This window comes from Eleutherodactylus coqui, chromosome 2 (genome assembly GCF_035609145.1).
Source record: "Eleutherodactylus coqui strain aEleCoq1 chromosome 2, aEleCoq1.hap1, whole genome shotgun sequence".
In the NCBI taxonomy this organism is placed as follows: domain Eukaryota; kingdom Metazoa; phylum Chordata; class Amphibia; order Anura; family Eleutherodactylidae; genus Eleutherodactylus; species Eleutherodactylus coqui.
The window spans coordinates 180,426,165-180,446,808 of NC_089838.1; the positions used below are offsets into that span (position 1 = coordinate 180,426,165).

The 20,644-nt window shown below is 39.6% G+C and overlaps 1 protein-coding gene across 1 annotated transcript in view; it reads right to left on the reverse strand.

Annotated features, from left to right (window-relative positions):
• Positions 1-20,644, reverse strand: part of PCLO (piccolo presynaptic cytomatrix protein) — a 163,851-nt gene that overhangs the window by 104,310 nt on the left and 38,897 nt on the right. Inside the window, exons 3-5 of the mRNA XM_066589315.1 lie at positions 16,761-16,778; positions 10,010-10,143; positions 5,560-5,641 (exon numbers count right to left, since the gene is read on the reverse strand). Of these exons, the coding sequence (XP_066445412.1) occupies positions 5,560-5,641; positions 10,010-10,143; positions 16,761-16,778 (234 nt within the window). The remainder of the gene's footprint in view (positions 1-5,559; positions 5,642-10,009; positions 10,144-16,760; positions 16,779-20,644) is intronic.

Sequence of the window (20,644 nt, forward strand, 5' to 3'; positions counted from 1 at the left end):
TTTTTTTATTCTCTGCCTCGACTCATAAAATGCTCATTTTAATATCAATCAGGATAATTTTCAAAAAAGATTGTAAAGACATTCTGAAATGGATATTCAAAGTAAGTACAAAGATTCACTAACTGTCATATGTCACAAATGTCATACAAAATATTATTTAGTATTTTTTTCAGGGTGATGTGGCAGTAAAACTAATTGGGCAAACTAATTATTTATGGTGCTGTCACAAAGTAACAGGTGCTAAATATATTCACTAAGGATTAGACCTAGGTAGGGAACAAATCATAAAAACGTATTTTAAATATTCATATTCCTACAATCACCAGGTGTTTCTTCCTATTTAGAACTGCTTGAAAATGTCAAATAATTAATTTGTATATGTTCATTACTACCTCACATAAAGGTCAAAACTATATTGTTCATTTTATCTACAAATATCTCATTAGTTGCCTTAGATAACCTTGAATTTAACAAACTGGTAAAATTTTAGTTATAAACCACAAAATAACTAGATACTCTACATGCTAAGAACTTGCTGTACCACTATATATATATATATATATATATATATATATATTGTAAGACAGTGACTGACAAAGTGCTGGAGGGTGGATACGTGCCACCGAGCGGCCTGGGCTCGGTGGAGGAAGCCAGCATTTCTGTGTCAGTAACGCTATGTTACTGACACGTTGTAGTTTGGTAAGTGGCTCCAAGCGACATAGTCCGGGCCGGCTTTTCCTGGAGTGACCAAAGTGAAGGGTGGGATGGTCACTCCCACGTACCAGGTGGGGCTGGTACCAGGCCTTATAAAGCCTGGGCCTGCAGGTTAGAGAGAGAGCCAGAGAGAGAGAGAGCATCTGGCTGAGAGCCAGAGAGAGAGCGCGTCTGGCTGAGAGCCAGAGAGAGGGCTCTGTGGAGCAGGGAGCCCGGCTAGCCCAGCGTGTGGGCTGAGAGAGCCAAAAGGCGAGGTTGACAGGGTGACGCCCCTAACCTCAACACCCAGGAGGGTGTGGTGAGACCTCCACAGGTCTGAGGACCGGACTGGCGGTGTACAGCAAGCAAGAAGTATTCTGACAGTGAGTAGTCAGGAACAAGCATATGTATAGTGAGTGCTCAGACGAGCAGGTGTTTATTTCCGTTTTGGTTTTGTTTCTGCTGCAATAAACCCAGGCAAAGCCTGGACTAAAGAACGTTGTTGCCCGGTGTCACTGTCTCTGGCCGCGGATGCCCACGCTGCTACTGCCCCTAAACGCTAATCCCTCACAATATATATATATACATATATATTAACCCCTACCCGCCACAGGGTGTAACTGTACATCCTGGCAGGGAGGTACTTATTGCAACAGGATGTACAGTTATGCCCTGAGGATAGCGCGAGATCAGAAGAGATCTTGCGCTATACGGCTGCAGGAGTTGGCTGTCACCGATAGCCGCCCCCCCACTGCAACAGCGGATGGGGCATCAAGACAGCGACCCCCGCTGTTAACCCCTTCCTTGCTGCAATCTATGCAGATCGAGACATGTGAGGGGTTCACAGAGTGAGCACACTCCGTCTGTGATGTCATCGGACTCATGATATAATTGCCAAGAGCCCGACGGGTTGCCAGTTACCAGCGTTCTGCATTGCCATTGCCTATGATCGTTGTAACAATCGATAAGGCATTGCAGGACAGAAGTTTAATAGCGATCATAAGTGCTTTTCTTTGTGCTTTTTCTTACATTAGCATATATATTTTTTGTTATGAAAATCACACATATTTGTATCTGTAACAACACACACAATAAGTTGAATACACTTTTTAGCCTGCACAGCAAAAAGCGTAAAAAAAACCTAAAAAAACTGAGGCAAAACGCTTGTTTTTTTTAATTTTGCCTTCCCAAAATCGCAATAAAAGTGATCAAAAAAGCCGTCTATACCACAAAATAGTACAAAAAAAAAACTAAAGCTGAACTTATAAGCCCTCACAGAGCTTCGTCTATGGAGAAATTAAAAAGTTATAGGACTTTGAATGCAGCAATTTAGAAAACAAAATAATTTCCAAAACAAAAGTTTTTATTGCGGGAAAGTGGAAAGACCTAAAAAATATATAAGACTTTTGGTATCGTTGTAATCGTACCGACCTGCATAAAAAATGTATTGTGTCATTTAGGCCTTAGTCAGACGGGCGTTTTTTCGCGCGATTTGCGGATCGCATGACGGATGCGCATCCGCAAATCGCGTGACCGGTGCCCGAAAATCACCCGAAAATCTGCTCCTAGCCGCGTTTCATTAGAAACGGGCCGGAGCTGTCCAGCACATTGCATTCAATGGAGCCGGCAATACAGCGGCTCCATTGAAAGCAATGCGCTGCGGGCGAGTGTGGGATGAATTGTCGGGAAGGGCTTAAATATATAAGCCCTTCCCTGCAATTCATCCAGACAAGTGTTAAAATAAAAAAAATATACATACTCACCTGCTCCCGGCAGTCGGAGTTCCCAGCGGCCGGCCTGCAGTGGGTGTGAAGGGGGTGTGAATCAGACCTGCCCTCTGATTGGCTCAGCGCTGAGCCAATCAGGGGGCAGGTCTGACTCACACCCCCTTCACACCCACTGCAGGCCGGCCGTGCGGAACTCCGGCTGCCGGGAGCAGGTGGGTATGTATATATTTTTTATTTTAACACTTTTCTGGATGAATTGCAGAGAAGGGCTTATATATTTAAGCCCTTCCCGACAATTCATCCCGCGCACGCCGGCAGCCCATTGCTTTCAATGGAGCCGGCTGTATTGCCGGCTCCATTGAATTCAATGGGCAAACATTGTTCTTCTCTGCCACAGCTGTTACAGCTGTGGCAGAGAAGAATGATTTGTCTTCTATATGTTCTCAATGGGGTCGGCGCTGCTGCCGCCGGCCCCATTGACCACATATAGAGAAGAGAACAGGAATCGCAGATCGCAGATAGGTGCGATCTGCGATTTCTGTTCTATAATTTATCGGACGAGCGCATAAAAAGCGCTCATGTGTCCGATACCATTGCAAAGCAATGGTTTAAAAAAATCGCCGGACGCATGCGCATGCGCAAATTGCGCAAAAAAACGCCCGTCTGACTAAGGCCTAATGCTGCATGATTAAAGCTGCAAAAGCAAACTCCCAAAAATCTATGGCAGAATTGATGCGTTTTCTCTCCCTGCTATCAGAAAAAAAATGAATAAAAGTTTTACAATACAGTCTATGTACCCAACACCAATAAAAGTTACAGTTCACCATGCAAAAAACAAGCCCATATATGGCCCTGTCTATGGAAAAATAAAAAAGTTATGGGTTTTTGAAAAATGAAGATGAAAATCTGCCAAAAATCATTGTGTCATAAGCCAAAAATAGTCCATGTCCTTAATTGTATATTAACCCCTTAAGGATCATGGTGTTTTGTCCTAAACAACTAAAACTTTTTAGGAATTTTACCCATGATGTGGTTTTACCGCACTATTACTTTTTCTTCAGCTACCAAAATTATTCTTGCTGTATTTTGCTTTCCATGTAGGCTATTTCTATGTTATATATAGGGCTATTTTTTATTTCTTTTTTGCAAACTTTTTTTCCCCCATTTTTTTTTATTAGGGGTAAAAAGCTAAAAAAAAAGATTTTTTTTTTAAATTTATAGTTGTTTATTTTTGTATTTATGCTAAGATAAAGTACAGAAATAGGTTTCTCATTTTGCTTTGGCCATTGCTATATTACTTGTATAGCGTCAGATTACAGGGCACATATGGAGACGGTTTTTGGTTGGCTTCAACAGTGGGTCATTTTCTTTTTTATGTATATATTTTATATTTATTGTGTAATTTTTTTCTACCTATTTTTATAACTTGTTTTTTGCAATCCATGTCCACCATGACATCATATAAGACCTCTGGGGATCATTCACATAGTTTTTTTTATAATTTCACATTCTTCCTCTATAGCTGGGCATCTATAGTCATAGTAGTCACTGCTAGAGCTGATCAGGATCTGCTAGGACTCTGCAGCTCTGCTGTGACAGAGGGCACCCAGCAGTCATGAGATCTCCGAGTTACATAGCGGAACTAACACTTTTATTTTCACTCTTTAAGTGGTTAAAAACGACTTCTACCTTCTCCTCTAGGTTCTCGCCTGTGTCTGACAGTCGAGGATTCGACGTACTCCTGCTTTTTGCAGGAGCAGAAGCTTTAATCTCATGCTGTACTTTTGCTATCGGTCGGGATTAAAGCCCAGGACCAATCACAATATATAAACCATGCTCGGTTCTTAAGGGATTAAAGAGAATTGCTCCAAACAAGTTTTGAAAGCGATTTTCCAGCCCCATTTAAAACAAAAGAATTTGGTATAAAATAACAAAAAACACTGTACTTACCCAGGTCCAGCAATGACCTGTCATCTCAAAACGTGAATGGCAGTACAGATAAGAAGCCCCTGCTGTGGCAAGTGATTGGCTGCAATTGCCACAAGTCAAGACGACACATCATTGCTGGAGTTAGGTAAACAAATACGGGGACAGGTGACAATAGAGCAGTCGGCAATTGTGAAACCTTCTACAATAAATTGGGGAAGATTTATCAATACTATTACACAGCAAATATTGTGCAAACTGCATCAAGTTTATAAAAATGATGCTTGGGTTTGTAAATTTGTAGCAACTCCCTGGAAATGTTTGGGTGTTTGGTACTACAAATGCAACATCTGAGCTGGCATACATTCAAACCTACATTTTGAGATGAAACATTGTCCCATATCTTTATTAAATATGGCACATTTTAGTCATGCCTTCTGTTCTGTTCACTTCCAAAAACAGCTGAGGTAAGTGTAGAAAGTGTCTAAGAAACACACTATGTACTCTACTTTTTTGGTGCAATCTGTGACAGAATTCTGGCACATTTTGCTTAGCACCCCTACAGTTTGTTTCAATTCCCCAGCATGTCTCTGCTTTCTGTAAGTAAATGCAAGCATTCGAGTTACAAAGCATATATTGAGTGTAATATGCAGCACTATTGTACAACAAAGGGTCTGCATAGAATTTTTATGTTCTTCCGATATTTGCATGGGTTTCTTCCCACACTCCAAAAAATACAAATATTTACATTTTTTTCTTAAGTGGACAGGGCCCAATGTAAGTGTTGATAATCTCTGTATTGCACTGTTGAATATGTATGCGCTATATAAATGAGTAAATTAAAAGTTGTGGTAAACATTATACTGAAATACCTTGTAAAATATATATACTAATATAATAATTACTGATTGTACATTATAAGAATGTGGATTGTTTTTTATGTATCTAGTTTTACAGCTACTTATAACAGAAAATACCATAATTGACAAAATCATAAGGCCTGTATAGGCAGCAAGGATATTTACATGGAAAGATATCAGATCTAATAGAACCTTACTGGTAGCTAGTAGAGCAGGGAGATACTCGGCTAAGGCACATTACTCAAGCGAGTAGTGCCTTAGCGAGTATACTCGCTCATCCCTAGTAGCTAACTGTAAGTTAAATATAGTTGTAATAATTCGCTGTCTGTATTACCTTTTTGTAAACTATTTACCTGATACTGTATGATCCTTAGGATCCCTTTGCAGTTTAATTCTGGTATGAGGAAATGGATAGTGGATAGGCTTTCCATTCAACTATTTAAAAAAAAAAGGCAAATATAAGAAATGGTGCATTGGAGTACAAACAAAGAAGAAAAAGTCTAAGAATAACGTATTTATATTAAGGGTACATCTAGTCAACACAACCCTTTTGGAAGTACAAATACTTACCAAAACACTCAACTACAAGATAGCATAATCTATAAACTGATGGAAAAAAGTTAGTGAAAGATTAATTTTACTTTGTTTGAAAGTTCTTTAGTCAATCTGTAATTAGTTAGTCTAATATGAGCTTAAAATTTAAATGCACTAATCTACAGTATAATAACTTCTTATAATACAGACCACACAATTATGAAAAAAACATAACATTAAAACACCAAGCTCATACTTGATTGGGCAGCATTTGTCTGTCTAATTGTCCATGAAAGCCTATGGAATGTTGCAGTACTTTCTGTTTGCCTCCGTGCCCCATAGAGTACAATGTTAAAAAAAAATGGAAAGGTCCATTCTGTCCAGTTTCTGTATTTTTTTAGACAGAAATATGAAAAGCCCATTCACACCTGCATTTAGGGCTTTAGGGCTCAGTCACACGGGCGCATCCGGGCGGCGATGCGCCCGTCTTCCTGCAGGATAAGACGGCCGCACTGCAGGTGCAGAGAAAGAACACATGACCGGCTCCATTGGCGGTCATGTGTTCTTTCTTCTGGCGCTGCGAAGAGTCATCTGCACCTGCAGTGCGGCCGTCTTCTTTGTACAGGAAGACGGGCGCATCGGCGCCCGGATGCGCCTGTGTGACTGAGCCCTCAGTTACAATTCTGTTTTTCTATTTTGTTTTTCAAGCATAAAATAGGGATTAAAACAAAAATCAATTTTTCCATTTTTTGTTTCTCCGTTGATATCAATTGGTGTTAAAAAAACTGAGAGGAAATGGAAAGCTTTCTGTTTGCCTTGTTCAATTAGGCCACAGTTAAAATGAAAAATGGAAACCTAATGGAATGGAAGCAAACTTAAGGTGTTCGATTTGCTTTACATTCCAAGACTCATTTAAATCAATTGAGAAAAAAATGTAAATGTTTAACCCCTTAAAGGGGTTGTCCCGCGCCGAAACGGGTTTTTTTTTTTTCAACCCCCCCCCCCCGTTCGGCGCGAGACAACCCCGATGCAGGGAAGTAAAGAAAGTTTACCGGAGCGCTTACCTTAATCCCCGCGCTCCGGTGACTTCAATACTTACCGCTGAAGATGGCCGCCGGGATCCTCTGTCTTCGTGGACCGCAGCTCTTCTGTGCGGTCCACTGCCGATTCCAGCCTCCTGATTGGCTGGAATCGGCACGTGACGGGGCGGAGCTACACGGAGCCGCTCTCTGGCACGAGCGGCTCCATAGAAGACTGCTGAAGACCCGGACTGCGCAAGCGCGGCTAATTTGGCCATCGGAGGCCAAAAATTAGTCGGCACCATGGAGACGAGGACGCTAGCAACGGAGCAGGTAAGTAAAAAACTTTTTATAACTTCTGTATGGCTCATGATTAATGCACAATGTATATTACAAAGTGCATTATTATGGCCATACAGAAGTGTATAGACCCACTTGCTGCCTCGGGACAACCCCTTTAATGCTACAGGACGTACAGTTACATCCTGCAGCTTCAGGGTATGTATAAACCGAGATTTCTGGGTGATCTTGCCCCATGCATGCGGCTGCTGGCTATTTCTTATAGCCGAGAACCGCCCACAACAGCTCTGATAAGCTGCGCCGCTCATCGGAGCTGTAAACCCTTCAGATGCCCTGACCGATGTTCGGGGATCCCATACTGCCCCCCTGCGATGAGATTGCAGGTTGCCTTGTCGGTGTCCTGGCAACCAGGGGCCTTCTAAAAGGCCCCAGGTCAAGCCATGCCTACGCATGGCTTGATAGAATGCCTGTTAGATCGCAGTATAATATAATGCTATGGCATTACATCATTCTGCAGGAGTGATCAAGGCATTGCAAGTTATTGTTCCCTCTGGGGACTAAAATAAAAAGTAAAAATAAGTTTTAAAAAGGTTTCTACTAATTATTAAAAAAAATAAAAAGTAATAAAAGTTTAACCCCTCCCTATTGCCATATTTAATAATATAATCTATATTTGGAAGCGCTGCATACGTAAAAAAGTCCGATCTATCAAAGTAATGCATTTTATACCCTGCATGGTGAAAATCATTAGAAAAAAAAGAATGCCAAGATTGTGCTTTTTTTGGTCTCCTTGTCTTCAGGAAAAAATGTAATAAACAGCGATCAAAAATTTGTATGTTTTCAAGAATGATACCAACTAGAGATGAGTGAGCATGCTCATTTAAGGCTGATGCTCGAGTGAGCATCGGTCTTTTCGAGTAACTGATTGCTTGTCCAAACAAATGTGGGGGCAGGGGGGGAAAGGGGGTTAGCGGGGGGGGGGGGGGAGAGAGATAATTTGTTAAATTATTTGCGGTCAGCAACTGAAAATAATTTAATAAGATTAAATATCTTTGGGAAAAAAAAGTAGTACAGCAAAAAAAAAACAAAAAACAATATATGTTTGGTATCGTAGTAGTCGTATTGACCCATAGAATGAAGATAATGGGTCATTTTTGTTGCAGTGCATATGCCGTAGAAACATGACACACTCAAAGATGGCGGAATTTTTTTTTTGTAATTTCACTCCACTTAGAATTTTTTTAAAGGGGTTGTCCCGCGGCAGCAAGTGGGTCTATACACTTCTGTACGGCCATATTAATGCACTTTGTAATGTACATTGTGCATTAATTATGAGCCATACAGAAGTTATAAAAAGTTTTTTACTTACCTGCTCCGTTGCTGGCGTCCTCGTTCCCATGGAGCCGACTAATTTTCGCCCTCCGATGGCCAAATTAGCCGCGCTTGCGCAGTCCGGGTCTTCTGCTCTCTTCAATGGAGCCGCTCGTGCAGAATGCAGGCTCCGTGTAGCTCCGCCCCGTCACGTGCCGATTCCAGCCAATCAGGAGGCTGGAATCGGCAATGGACCGCACAGAAGAGCTGCGGTCCACGGAGGGAGCAGACCCCGGCGGCCATCTTCAGCAGGTAAGTATGAAGACGCCGGACCGCCGGGATTCAGGTAAGCGCTGAGCGGTTTGTTTTTTTAACCCCTGCATCGGGGTTGTCTCGCGCCGTACGGGGGGGGGGGGATTAAAAAAAAAAAAACCCCGTTTCGGCGCGGGACAACCCCTTTAAGTTTTTCAGTAAATTATATGGCACATTAAATCGTGCCATTAAAAAATACAACTTGTCCCGCAAAGAACATGCTTTCAGGCAGTGATAGTGATGGATAACTAAAAGAGTTATGATTTTTAATAGGGAGGAAGAAAAACAGAAAATGGAAAAAGAAAGTGCCATGTCCTTAAGGGATTAATTCCATTTTAATTCTATTCATCTGTTCCAAAAATGGAACAGGGACAGAAAGCCTTAACAGAGCCCTAATGCAGGTGTGAATGAGCCCTAAGCTCCCATCCTGAAAAGTCTATTAACTAAAAATGGAAAAAAATTGGAAAATAAAATACGCATTCACTGCTGGAATTCAACAAGACTGCTTGTTTCAGGGGCATGCAGAAAATTCTGCACACTGACATCTTCACTTTTACTTTAATCATTCATTTCAAATTTAGGGTTACTTTATGAACTTGCACTGAGGGCTTAGTCACACAGGCACATCAGCGCCCCTGTTACTGCACGAAGAAGACGGCCACACTTCAGGATGGACGTCTCTTCACAGCGCCGGAAGAAAGAAGACATGACCGGCAATGGAGCCGGTCACATGTTCTTTCTTCCGGCGCTGTGGAGAGTCGTCCGCATCTGCAGTGCGGCCGTCTTTTAGTGCAGGATGCGCCTGCCTGACTAAGCCCTTACACTCTATTTTTTCATTTTGTGACTATCCTAGAGGATGCTGGGCTGTGTTATGCTTTCAAGAAATTGCTGTTATATTTAAAACATTTTTTGTGCTGTGACCAGAATTAATAGAGACTTCTCTGCATCAGCATGTCTATAAATTAAGCTAAATGTGCTCTGCTACTAGGTGCAGCTGTGTGGCCGAAAGTTGTCACCAGTCTTACTAAATATTTTCTCATTAGGGAGTCAGGTAGACTAGCAGGTGAACCAGTCTGTAGGAGGGGCACGCAGCTTTAGACATATCCACTCAGCACCTTACATAACAGTTTCCAGGGCTATTCAGTGGGTTTAGTAGGTTAGCCCTTTATGGATGTCAGATAGAGGGCAGTTTGGTGACACATCTTATTGAAAAATGTTGACCTCCTAATTCTGGAATCATTAAACATTTGTTCTCTTAATACAAGTATGCCACATATCTAGAGTGGAGAGTGTAAACCTGCACTTATCAGCTTTTCCAACATCTTACTTGTTCCTGCGGATGAGCTGGTCTGCTGTGTGATAATTTGTCAGGTAGTTTTCTCTCAATTCCATGCCCATTTTCCAGTCGGGATTCCCTAGGCTTGTCAAACCAATCTGTTTCTTCACGGCGAAGGTGATAGGCTTTGGAAATCAATGTAATGTTAATATTTCTATTTTAACCATTGTATAGTAAAGGGAAAAGAAAAAGAGTACCGTGAGGCAGCCATGCAAAAGACCAACCATGCAGCTTAGGTCAAGATCAGAAGTACATATACAGGCAAGCAGATTGGTAGCTAACTGTACAATTGCAAAGCAAAATAAGTCAGTTCATTTTGATAAACTAATTGCCATGCCATTAGTGTAATGGAACTGAACATTTCCTAATCATTTTTATTGGGTGCAGTGAGAAGTGACCTCATGTATACAGTAATTTGTGAAGATTGAAATGAACTAAACATGAAAAAGTTATGATTTTTCCAAAAGATATTGTCCCCTAACACACAGACATCAATCAAAAAACAAAACCTTTTTATTCCCATCCCCAGTGAAAAAGACTAGAGCTGAAAAATTTTCAAACAGCACTCTATAAATGGAAATCCTGTTTAGTTACATTAGTCCATTTAAACTCTATTTTTTATATATTTGATTACTTAGTAATATTTTACTGAATCTCTATGAAATGTATTCTCTATGAAATGTATTCTGCATTTTTGCAAGTAGACATAAACAAACCTTTCAGATATAACTAATGACAATTACTAAAAAATTTGAAGGAATACCAATTAATTACTTAAATGTATTAACTAAAAATTTAACATTTCTAAACATTTTGCCAAATGTTTGGAAATATTTTTTTTTTCTTGTGGGATTTGTCACAAAGGCTACAGAAAGCATTTAATGCTATTAAAACTGCAATTCTTCCTAACTGTAACAATGCTTTTCATCAGTTATGCTAAAGTTAACCACTGAAAGAGGCAGGAAGCTTAAGACTAACTTCACATAGGCGAGCGTGATATTGGGCCGTAAATCAAGGCCCAAAATTGCATTTGCCAGCATTATAACAAAACCATCTCACAACACTTCAGACATCTAGCGATCCTCAGCGTTCGCTGAGTTTCTCCTAATGTTTTTAATGGTGCGATGTTGGAGCCCGCCCCATTGAAAACAATGGGAGATACGATGTGAGAGCATGCACCAAGGTAGGATGTGGCACTATTTGTTTTCCACATCTCTCATGTGTATGACCCCATTCAAAAGAATAGGGTATATATTCTTGCGAGATTTGTGCATCTTGCAATGCCCAAATCTTGCGTGATTTTCTCTCACAAGTGCAGCCAGTCCACTCAACTATACACCTAAATGAAAAAGTTAAGGCCTCCATATAACTTTAGCTTCTCAGTTGACTGTACCAGCAAATTAGCTTCCTTGGTTCAATCTCTGTTGACAGTTCATACATAACCAATTGGATTTGGTTTTAAAAAGCCTTTCGACAATCCAGAATATATCAACCAGTTATATCAAGGAACTCTATAGGAAAAAATACATGTTTTAAGTGGTTCAGTCATTTAGTCCATCGTGTTATTCTTTAGATGTTTTACAATTCTATGATTATCATTATGTGTACTTTTTTGGAGTCTCATTTTGATTTTGTTTAAAAGCTTCTTCCTCAATGTTTGTCCTTATTCATTTACAGCATTTTCAAAATTAAATAGATGTAAATTGTTGCATCTGTGTACAAATGAACAATTAACTGAGAGTATCCTTTATGAGCCATCTTACTTCTCTACTGCACAGATTTTTCTAATTGAGGCAGTGAAACAATATTAGAGGATATTGTGGTTGTACCGCCAACCAAACCACAACAACTGAGACCACACAGTTCTTGCTCACACACAAAAAAATAAGCACTATAAATATGCAATATGGAGAGATGATGTCATGCTGCAAACTGTTGTAATGATGTAATTAGGTCTATTTAAATTATGCAAAACAATATTTTATTGCTATATTGAATAGTTTATTATGCAAGTATAACCATTACAATATAGGATACTATTTTATTAATAAAAGGACAATCTTTTTTTCTTTTAAATGGAAGCCTGCCATTGATGAGCTCCTGACAACTGAAAATTCAAGTGATATCAGCAATAGAGTAGTTACAATTTCCATAGGAGTGAAATGTGGTAATACCATTGCAAGAAAAGGTAAGTGAACCCTTTGACATTACCTGGACCTCTGAATTGATTACTAAAATTTGGTAAGTCACAATTGTATACAACACAATCTACCTAAATTAATAACATATGTACAGTTGTACCACTCATGTTTTTTTATTGAGTACAAGAAAAAAAATGAAGTGAAACCCTGTGTCAAAGATGTCTAGAAGAGCTAACTTGCAAATGATGTTTCAATTAAGAAGTTTAATTTAAAAGTGTGGATTTCACAAGTGCTCTGATCATTACCATTTTACAATCACAGCCCTTATCAATTTTTATTTTTTTCTCCCCACTTTCAAAAAATATACATCAATCTATGTTTAGACAAATTACAAATGGAATTATGTGGAAACTAAATGTTAATAAATTCAACGTTTTACACATTTTTCTTCCTGCAATGTAGATGTTTACTCAATGTGCTCAAAAAAGGATTGACTGGCACAAATGTTTGTGTGTTACTAGCTTAGTTAAATTGTGCTTGCTTATGATTATGACTTAGTAATCGATGTAGAAATTGTCATTATTCTAATGGTTCACTAACTTTTTCTTGCAAATCTACATGATGCCTATATAAATCAAATAATGGTAGAGTTGGAAGGGACCTTCAGGCTCATCTAGTCCAACCCCCTGCTTAGTGCAGGATTCACTAAATCATCCCAGACAGATGTCTGTCCAGCCTCTGTTTGAAGACTTCCATTAAAGTAAAATTCACTACCTCCCATGACAACCTGGTCCACTCATTGATCACCCTCACTGTCCTAAAGTTTTTTCTGATATCTAATCTGTGTTTCCTCCCTTTCAGTTTCATCCCATTGCTCTTAGTCTTTTCTCGTGCAAATGAGAATAGGGCTGATCGCTCTGGACTGTGACAGCCCTTCAGATAGTTCTAGACAGCTATTTAGTCTTCCCTCAGTCTTCTTTTGTTGCAAGCTAAACATTTGCAGATCATCACCATCCTGGTAACTCTTCTCTGAACTTGCTCCATTTTTTAATGTTTTTTTCCTTGTTCAAGCTTGTTTAGATCTTTTTGAATCTGCTCACTCTTCTCTAGTATTAGGTATCCCTCCTTGTTTTGTGTTGTCACCAAATTATATCAGTTTACCCTCAATTTACTTATCCAGATCATTTATAAAAATGTTTAACAAAACTGGGCCCAGGAAACAGCCTTGTAGTATCCCAATGATTGGTCAACTATATAAAATATGATTGTGCTAAGCCATCTAGAGTGAGAACCACACTTTCTAATAGGCTGACCTAAGGATGACCGCATTCTGAAGATGAAACACGTTACTTGATCCTTTTTTAAAATAAAAGATTTATTAAATTTAAGTGTTCTCAGCAACATGGTTGTTAGTGGTTCTATGAGCAGCACCAGGATTTGCTGGTTTATGGTTATTTCGAATTGTATAGCTGGTTTGGAGCTCTGGGAAAAGCTCTCCCAATGAAATCAGGATAAAAGCTTGCAGCTCCCACTTGAGAGATTGATCAACATCTTAATTTACTTCCATGACGTGCTTTCATGTAGTTGTGCTTACATTCAACACAACCTGTTCAGGTGAAGAAATAACTATTTGCTCTTTACTAGAGATGAGCGAGCATACTCATCCGAGCTTGATGCTCGTTCGAGTATTAGGGTGCTCGACATGCTCGTTACTCGAGACGAGCACCACGCGGTACTCGTCCCGATTAAATGAGCACTGACCATTGAATTCAATGGAGCCGGCAATACAGCCGGCTCCATTGAAAGCAATGGGCTGCCGGCGATCGTGAGATGAATTGTCGGGAAGGGCTTAAATATATAAGCCCTTCCCTGCAATTCATCCAGAAATGTGTAAAAATAAAAAAATATATATACTCACCTTGTCCCGGCATAACGATGTTAGCCCATTGAATTCAATGGAGCCGGCAATACAGCCGGCTCCATTGAAAGCAATGGGCTGCCGGCGATCGCGGGATGAATTGTCGGGAAGGGCTTAAATATATAAGCCCTTCCCTGCAATTCATCCAGAAATGTGTAAAAATGAAAAAAAAATATATACTCACCTGGTCCCGGCAGATGGAGTTCAGCGCGGCCGGCGGCAGTCCTCCTGAACTGCTCTGAACAGCTGTGAGTAGTATTCAGCAGCCGGGGATTTAAAATCCCCACCTGCTGAATGACCTGCCTCTGATTGGTCACAGCCTGACCAATCAGAGGCAGATCTAACTCACACACCCATTCATGAATTCATGAATGGGTGAGTGACTGCTGCCTCTCATTGGCTCAGCGCAGGGACCAATCTGATTACAATCTGTTACAGCTGTGGCAGAGGAGAACGATCTTTATGCTGACAGTGCGGGGGGGGGGGTCTCATTCTTGCCACTATTGTGGCTTAATAGTGGGACCTGGGAACTTGAGATGTAGCCCAACATGTAGCCCCTCGCCTGCCCTATCCGTTTCTGTGTCGTTCCCATCACTTTCTTGAATTTCCCAGGTTTTCCCAAATGAAAACCTTAGCGAGCATCGGCGATATACAAAATGCTCGAGTCGCCCATTGACTTCAATGGGGTTCGTTACTCGAAACGAACTCTCGAGCATCACTAAAAGTTCGACTCGAGTAACGAGCACCCGAGCATTTTGGTGCTCGCTCATCTCTACTCTTTACCTTTGGTTGTTTAATGAAACTGCTCTAGATACTGCCCCACCCCTACCCTTGTCCTTCTTCTCCTTTGCTTTTCTTTTTCACTTAGATCAATCTCAATAAAATACATAACCAGCACAAATGTTTGTGTGACTAGTTTAGTTAAATTTTGTTTGGCTATGATTATGACTTAGTAATTGATGCAGAAATTTATGTAATTCTAAAGGGTTTATTTACTTAGTCTTGCAACTCTACACGATGCATATAAAAATTTGTGGTCAATTGTGTGAAATATGATTGTGCTAAGTTATCTAGAGTGAGAGCTGCACTTTCTAATATTGAAGGGTCCATAGTGATGTATAGCCATTTAGCACAAAACTTTATAAATATCACAAATAAGATTTAGCATTAAGGAATTTTGCAATATAAAATGCATAAATGAGGTACTATAATTGAGGTCTGTTTTAAATCTGATGATTAAAATCATGAAGCTATGTTTGCTTTGCTCTGTAATTGTGAGAACATAAAATAATCTAAACTCTATAATATATTAATATTAGAGATGAGCGAACCTACTCGGCCACGCCCCTTTTTCGCCCGAGTACCGCGATTTTCGAGTATTTCTGTACTCGGGCAAAAAGATTCGGGGGGCGCCGTGGGTGAGTGGGGGGTTGCAGCGGGGAGTGGGGGGGAGAAGGAGAGAGAGAGGGATCCCCCCTGTTCCCTGCTGCTACCCACCGCTCCGCCACGCCTCCCCCGCCCCCCGGCGCCCCCCGAATCTTTTCACCCGAGTACTGAAGTACTCGAAAATCGCGGTGCTCGATCGAGTAATTACTCGAAACTAGTACGTTCGCTCATCTCTAATTAATATTTATTATAGTCTTAAGCGTAAAACTCTATAAAACATACTGTTATAGTATAATCCAAAAGTATGTGTTAAATATAATGTACAGTGATACTAAGAGGCACCCTTTTAAAAATGATGTTTTGTAACTTTGCCATGCAGCAAAATAAGAGAATATGCTCAATATTATGGTTTATGCCTTTTTAGAATTTAAAGAACTTATAAAATACATATTTTTTTTGCCTTTTAAAGCTTAGTACAGAAGTGTTGCTAAACCACAGGAAAAAAGTGAAAAAAAAAAACAACAACCCTAAACTAAATAAAAAAAATACTATTCCTAAAATCTAACACTGTAATTTGATTATCTACAGTACTTTGGTAATTTCAGTGCCACAAAACATCTTAAACTGAAATGCAAGTATCACAAAGTTAATTACGACATATTTGAAGAGTTTGTTAATGATCATAAATAATGCCTTACCACAAATGGACCAGTATTGCATGTTTTCCACACCGCAAAATATACATTGAAAATTCAAACCTTTTGGTGGATATCACTTTGAAGTGCAAACCACTATGAACAAATGAGGTGAAATACAATCTAATGATGTACATTATGGGACTTTTTTTGCATCATTCATTTTGTTTGCATTGTCATACACTTTAGTTTTGTCCTCTATAAGATTTGGAATTTTAGGCTGCTTTAACAAATGTGTATTCTTGTAAAAGATTATCTCTAGGGAATTAGACAATAAAAATATGCTAACGACATACTATACATAATATATAGTAATTATAATAATTTAAAATATATGGTAATTAAATATAATATATAATAAGACAAATATATAGGAACTATTTTTTATGGTAAACCATTTAGTTTAATACTGATGTCTTTGTAATTCTATTGTAAATTACCTTTTCATAGCTATTATTAGAGGCATCTGCCTTTATATATAGATAGACTTTTTTTTATAATTAAAACATTCCAGTAAGTTCTTATTAAAGAACAAAACCAACATGCAATACAAAGACATACAGTACACAGACTCTACGAGACTGTTAACAGAGGACTCCTACCATCATTAAAGGAATTGTCTGGAGGTTATCCAAAACAAACAGAAAAAAACATTCATTTACCAACAGACACATTGCTCACATCACATTTTTAGCCACATTGTTAGAGCAGTTAATGGTAAGAGCTCTTATAATAGCTAATATGGATCTCTGAGTGAAACAAAAGCAGTATAAGGCTGAGCTCACATCAGCATTTTCCTTTTCCATTTTACTGTTCCGTCCAAAACCTGATCTGGTAAAATTAAAATTCCCATTGATTTTAATGGGACTTATTTTGTTCTTGTTTGCCCCAGTTTCTTTGCATTCAAACCTGGTTTCTGTTCTTTTTTTTTTTTTTTTTGACCGAAAGAAAAGACTAAAGTGCAGGACATTTATTCGTCCACGAAAACAGAAACAGGATGGAATGGAGCCTTCTGTTTTTCATAGACAAGGAACGAATGCAAACAGAACCTATTTGTTTTTTTGACAAATCCGTTAAACGGATCTCTCAAAATACCAAATGTGTTTCTTCAATTTGCATCAGTTAGACATTCATTTTTTACATTTTAAAAAGAGAAAAAAAATAGATCTGTTAATAATGAATTAAAGAATGCAAATGTGAACATAACCTAAGGGAAATACTGAAAAACATATCCTTAATATGGGCTAATTTTGGTGAACTAGAATATATATATGTACAATAAGATATATAATGGCACTTTAAATAATAATACCAATATGCATATATGCACATATGTGTGTGTGTATATATATATATATATATATATATATATATATATATATATATATATATATATATATTCCAGCCTACTACTGGGGCTGACAGTATAAGTTGCTTCTCTGCAATGAGAAGTGTCTATGAGGCCTCATTCAGATGGCAGTGTTGCATGCTTATAAAACCTTCTGTTTTCCAGGAAGTAAGTGTATTCAAATCCCACAAATCTACTGAACCAAGCTTATAGTAGTATATATCCCTTTGATGCTATAAGTTTGATTTGGTAGAAGTGTCTATTTTGAAAATTGAACACCTGGTCTTTATAAACCCCACTCTTCTCTTGGAACACTACACAAGTAATTTTTTTTCCCTCACAAGCATATTAAAATATTTTACAATACTTGCAAAAATACTGTGATTAAGATGTAACAAGATTCCAAATACTGCAGGTTAAACATTTTTTTCTAATACATAACCTTAGCCTTTTAAGATATATGACCATATATCCAATGGCTCTCTTAACAAATTATTGTGCAAATTAGCTATTACTGAGTTATAAAATATTCAGTTTTTTTATCACTTATCACAGTATTAACCATTGTGAAAATGCTCCAGCAAATGTAGCAAACAAAAATAGTCGCTTGAGAACTTACAAGTATTTGAAAGCTCCACTGAACCTAAAATACTGAAATGATTTTAATTATTTACTATTTTATTAACATTATATTTTGCCATTTTCTTTTTTGTAAGAAGATTATTAGGTTAACTAATTAAAGAGAATATCATTGGCTCAACTCTTTGCTTTAGTCCTCATTCAGACGAGCGCTGCTTTTGCGCACTATAGCCGTGAGAAAAGATTGCAGCTATAGTGCTGTAAAGATCATATGAATGGACTACTTCAAGCTACTTGAAGCAGCACGTTCACATGATCCAACGTGTGTGCTGTGTGCTTTCAAGGCTCCCATTGGAGCCTATGGTAAGCACGCAGCAAAGATAGGACATATCCTATCTTTGCACGTACCTTAGAGCCAACATGAGAGTTTGCACTTGCATGTCGTATCTTTTGTTAGGTGCACTGATTTCTATTGGTTTCTATGAGAAGCGAGTTCTGTGCGCTGTTAACAGTGCTAAAACAGCGCTCATCTGACTGAGGCCTAAAAGGATTGTCCAAGTTGATTTTTGTTTAATTAGTGTTCCCTGTGCCAAAACATAATAGTTTATACTCACCTCTCCCTGTTTCCCCCATGTCCAATGGGGGTAGCTCCTGTGAGGCTGTGTTTACAGGCTGTAGTTTGCTTATGCTCTGTCACAGGCTACTGCAGCTAATAACAGACATCAGTGTTTGAGCATTGAGGTCTATGATTTGCTGCAGCAGCCTGTAATGTGCCATACACAGGCTAACTGTAGCCTGTCATAACAAATCCATCATAAAGGATGAAGAGGCAGCGTAAAGCATACAGTGAATATAAAAAGTCTACACACCCTTATTAAAATGCCAAGTTTTTGTCATGTTAAAAAATTCAACTAAGATTAATCATTTTAGATTTTTTTCAACCTTCAGGCCTTAGTCACACGGGCGTTTTTTCACACGATTTGCGGATCGCATGACGGATGCGCATCCGCAAATCGCGTGACCGGTGCGCGCAAGTCGCCCGCAAATCGCCCGAAAATCTGCTCCTAGCCGCGTTTCATTAGAAACGGGCCGGAGCTGTCCAGCGCATTGCATTCAATGGAGACGGCAATAGAGCCGGCTCCATTTAAAGCAATGCGCTGCGGGCGAGCCCGGGATGAATTGTCGGGAAGGGCTTAAATATATAAGCCCTTCCCTGCAATTCATTCTAAAATGTGTAAAAATAAAAAATATATATATATACTTACCTTCTCCCGGCAACCGGAGCTCCGCGCGGCCGTCCTGCAGTGGGTGTGAAGGGGGTGTGAGTGAGACCTGCCCCCTGATTGGCTCAGCGCTGAGCCAATCAGAGGCATGTCTCACTCACACCCATTCATGAATTCATGAATGGATGTGAGTCAGACCTGCCCCTGATTGGCTCAGCGCTGAGAGGCAGCAGTCACTCACCCATTCATGAATTCATGAATGGGTGTGTGAGTGAAACCTGCCTCTGATTGGTCAGGGCTGTGACCAATCAGAGGCAGATCATTCAGCAGGCGGGGATTTTAAAGCCCCGCCGGCTGAATAGTGCCGAGAAGCAGTTCAGGAGAACTGACAGCGGCCGCGGCTGGACTCCGGCTGCAGCGGAAAGGTGAGTATACAATTTTTTTTTATTTTAACACATTTCTGGATGAATTGCAGGGAAGGGCTTATATATTTAAGCCCTTCCCGACAATTCACCCCACGCACGCCGGCAGCCCATTGCTTTCAATGGAGCGGCTGTATTGCCGACTCCATTGAATTCAATGGGGAAACATCGTTCTTCTCTGTCACAGCTGTTACAGCTGTGGCAGAGAAGAATGATTTGTCTTCTATATGTTCTCAATGGGGTCGGCACTGCTGCCGCCGGCCCCATTGAGCACATATAGAGAAGAGAACAGGAATCGCAGATCGCACATAGGTGCGATCTGCGATTTCTGTTCTATAATTTATCGGACGAGCGCATAAAAAGCGCTCATGTGTCCGATACCATTGCAAAGCAATGGTTTTATAAAATCGCCGGACGCATGCGCATGCGCAAATCGCGGCTAAAAACGCCCGTCTGACTAAGGCCTCAATGTGACACATTATCTGTACAACTCAATTGAAAAATAAAGCAAAACCTTTACGGTGAATTTTTTTTTATACAAAAACAATGTGGTCGCATAAATATGCGCACCCTAAAACTAATATTTTGTTGATGTACCCTTTGACTTTATGATAGCATTTTGTCTTTTTGGGTAGGTGTCTATCAGTATGACACATCTTGACTCGCAATCTTTTCCCACGCTTCCTTGCAGAAGTGCTCAAAATCTGTCAAATTGCGAGGGCATCCTGTGCCCTATTCAAGTCAACCCACATATTTTCAATGGATTCAGGTCTGAGATTTGTCTGGACAATTCCAAAACTTTGATCTTCTGGAAAAGCCATTCTTTTTTTGATTTGGAGGTATGCTTCGGGTAGTCGTCGCACTGAAAGGTGAAGTTCCTCTTGATCTTCAGCTTTTTAGCAGAGACCAGAAGG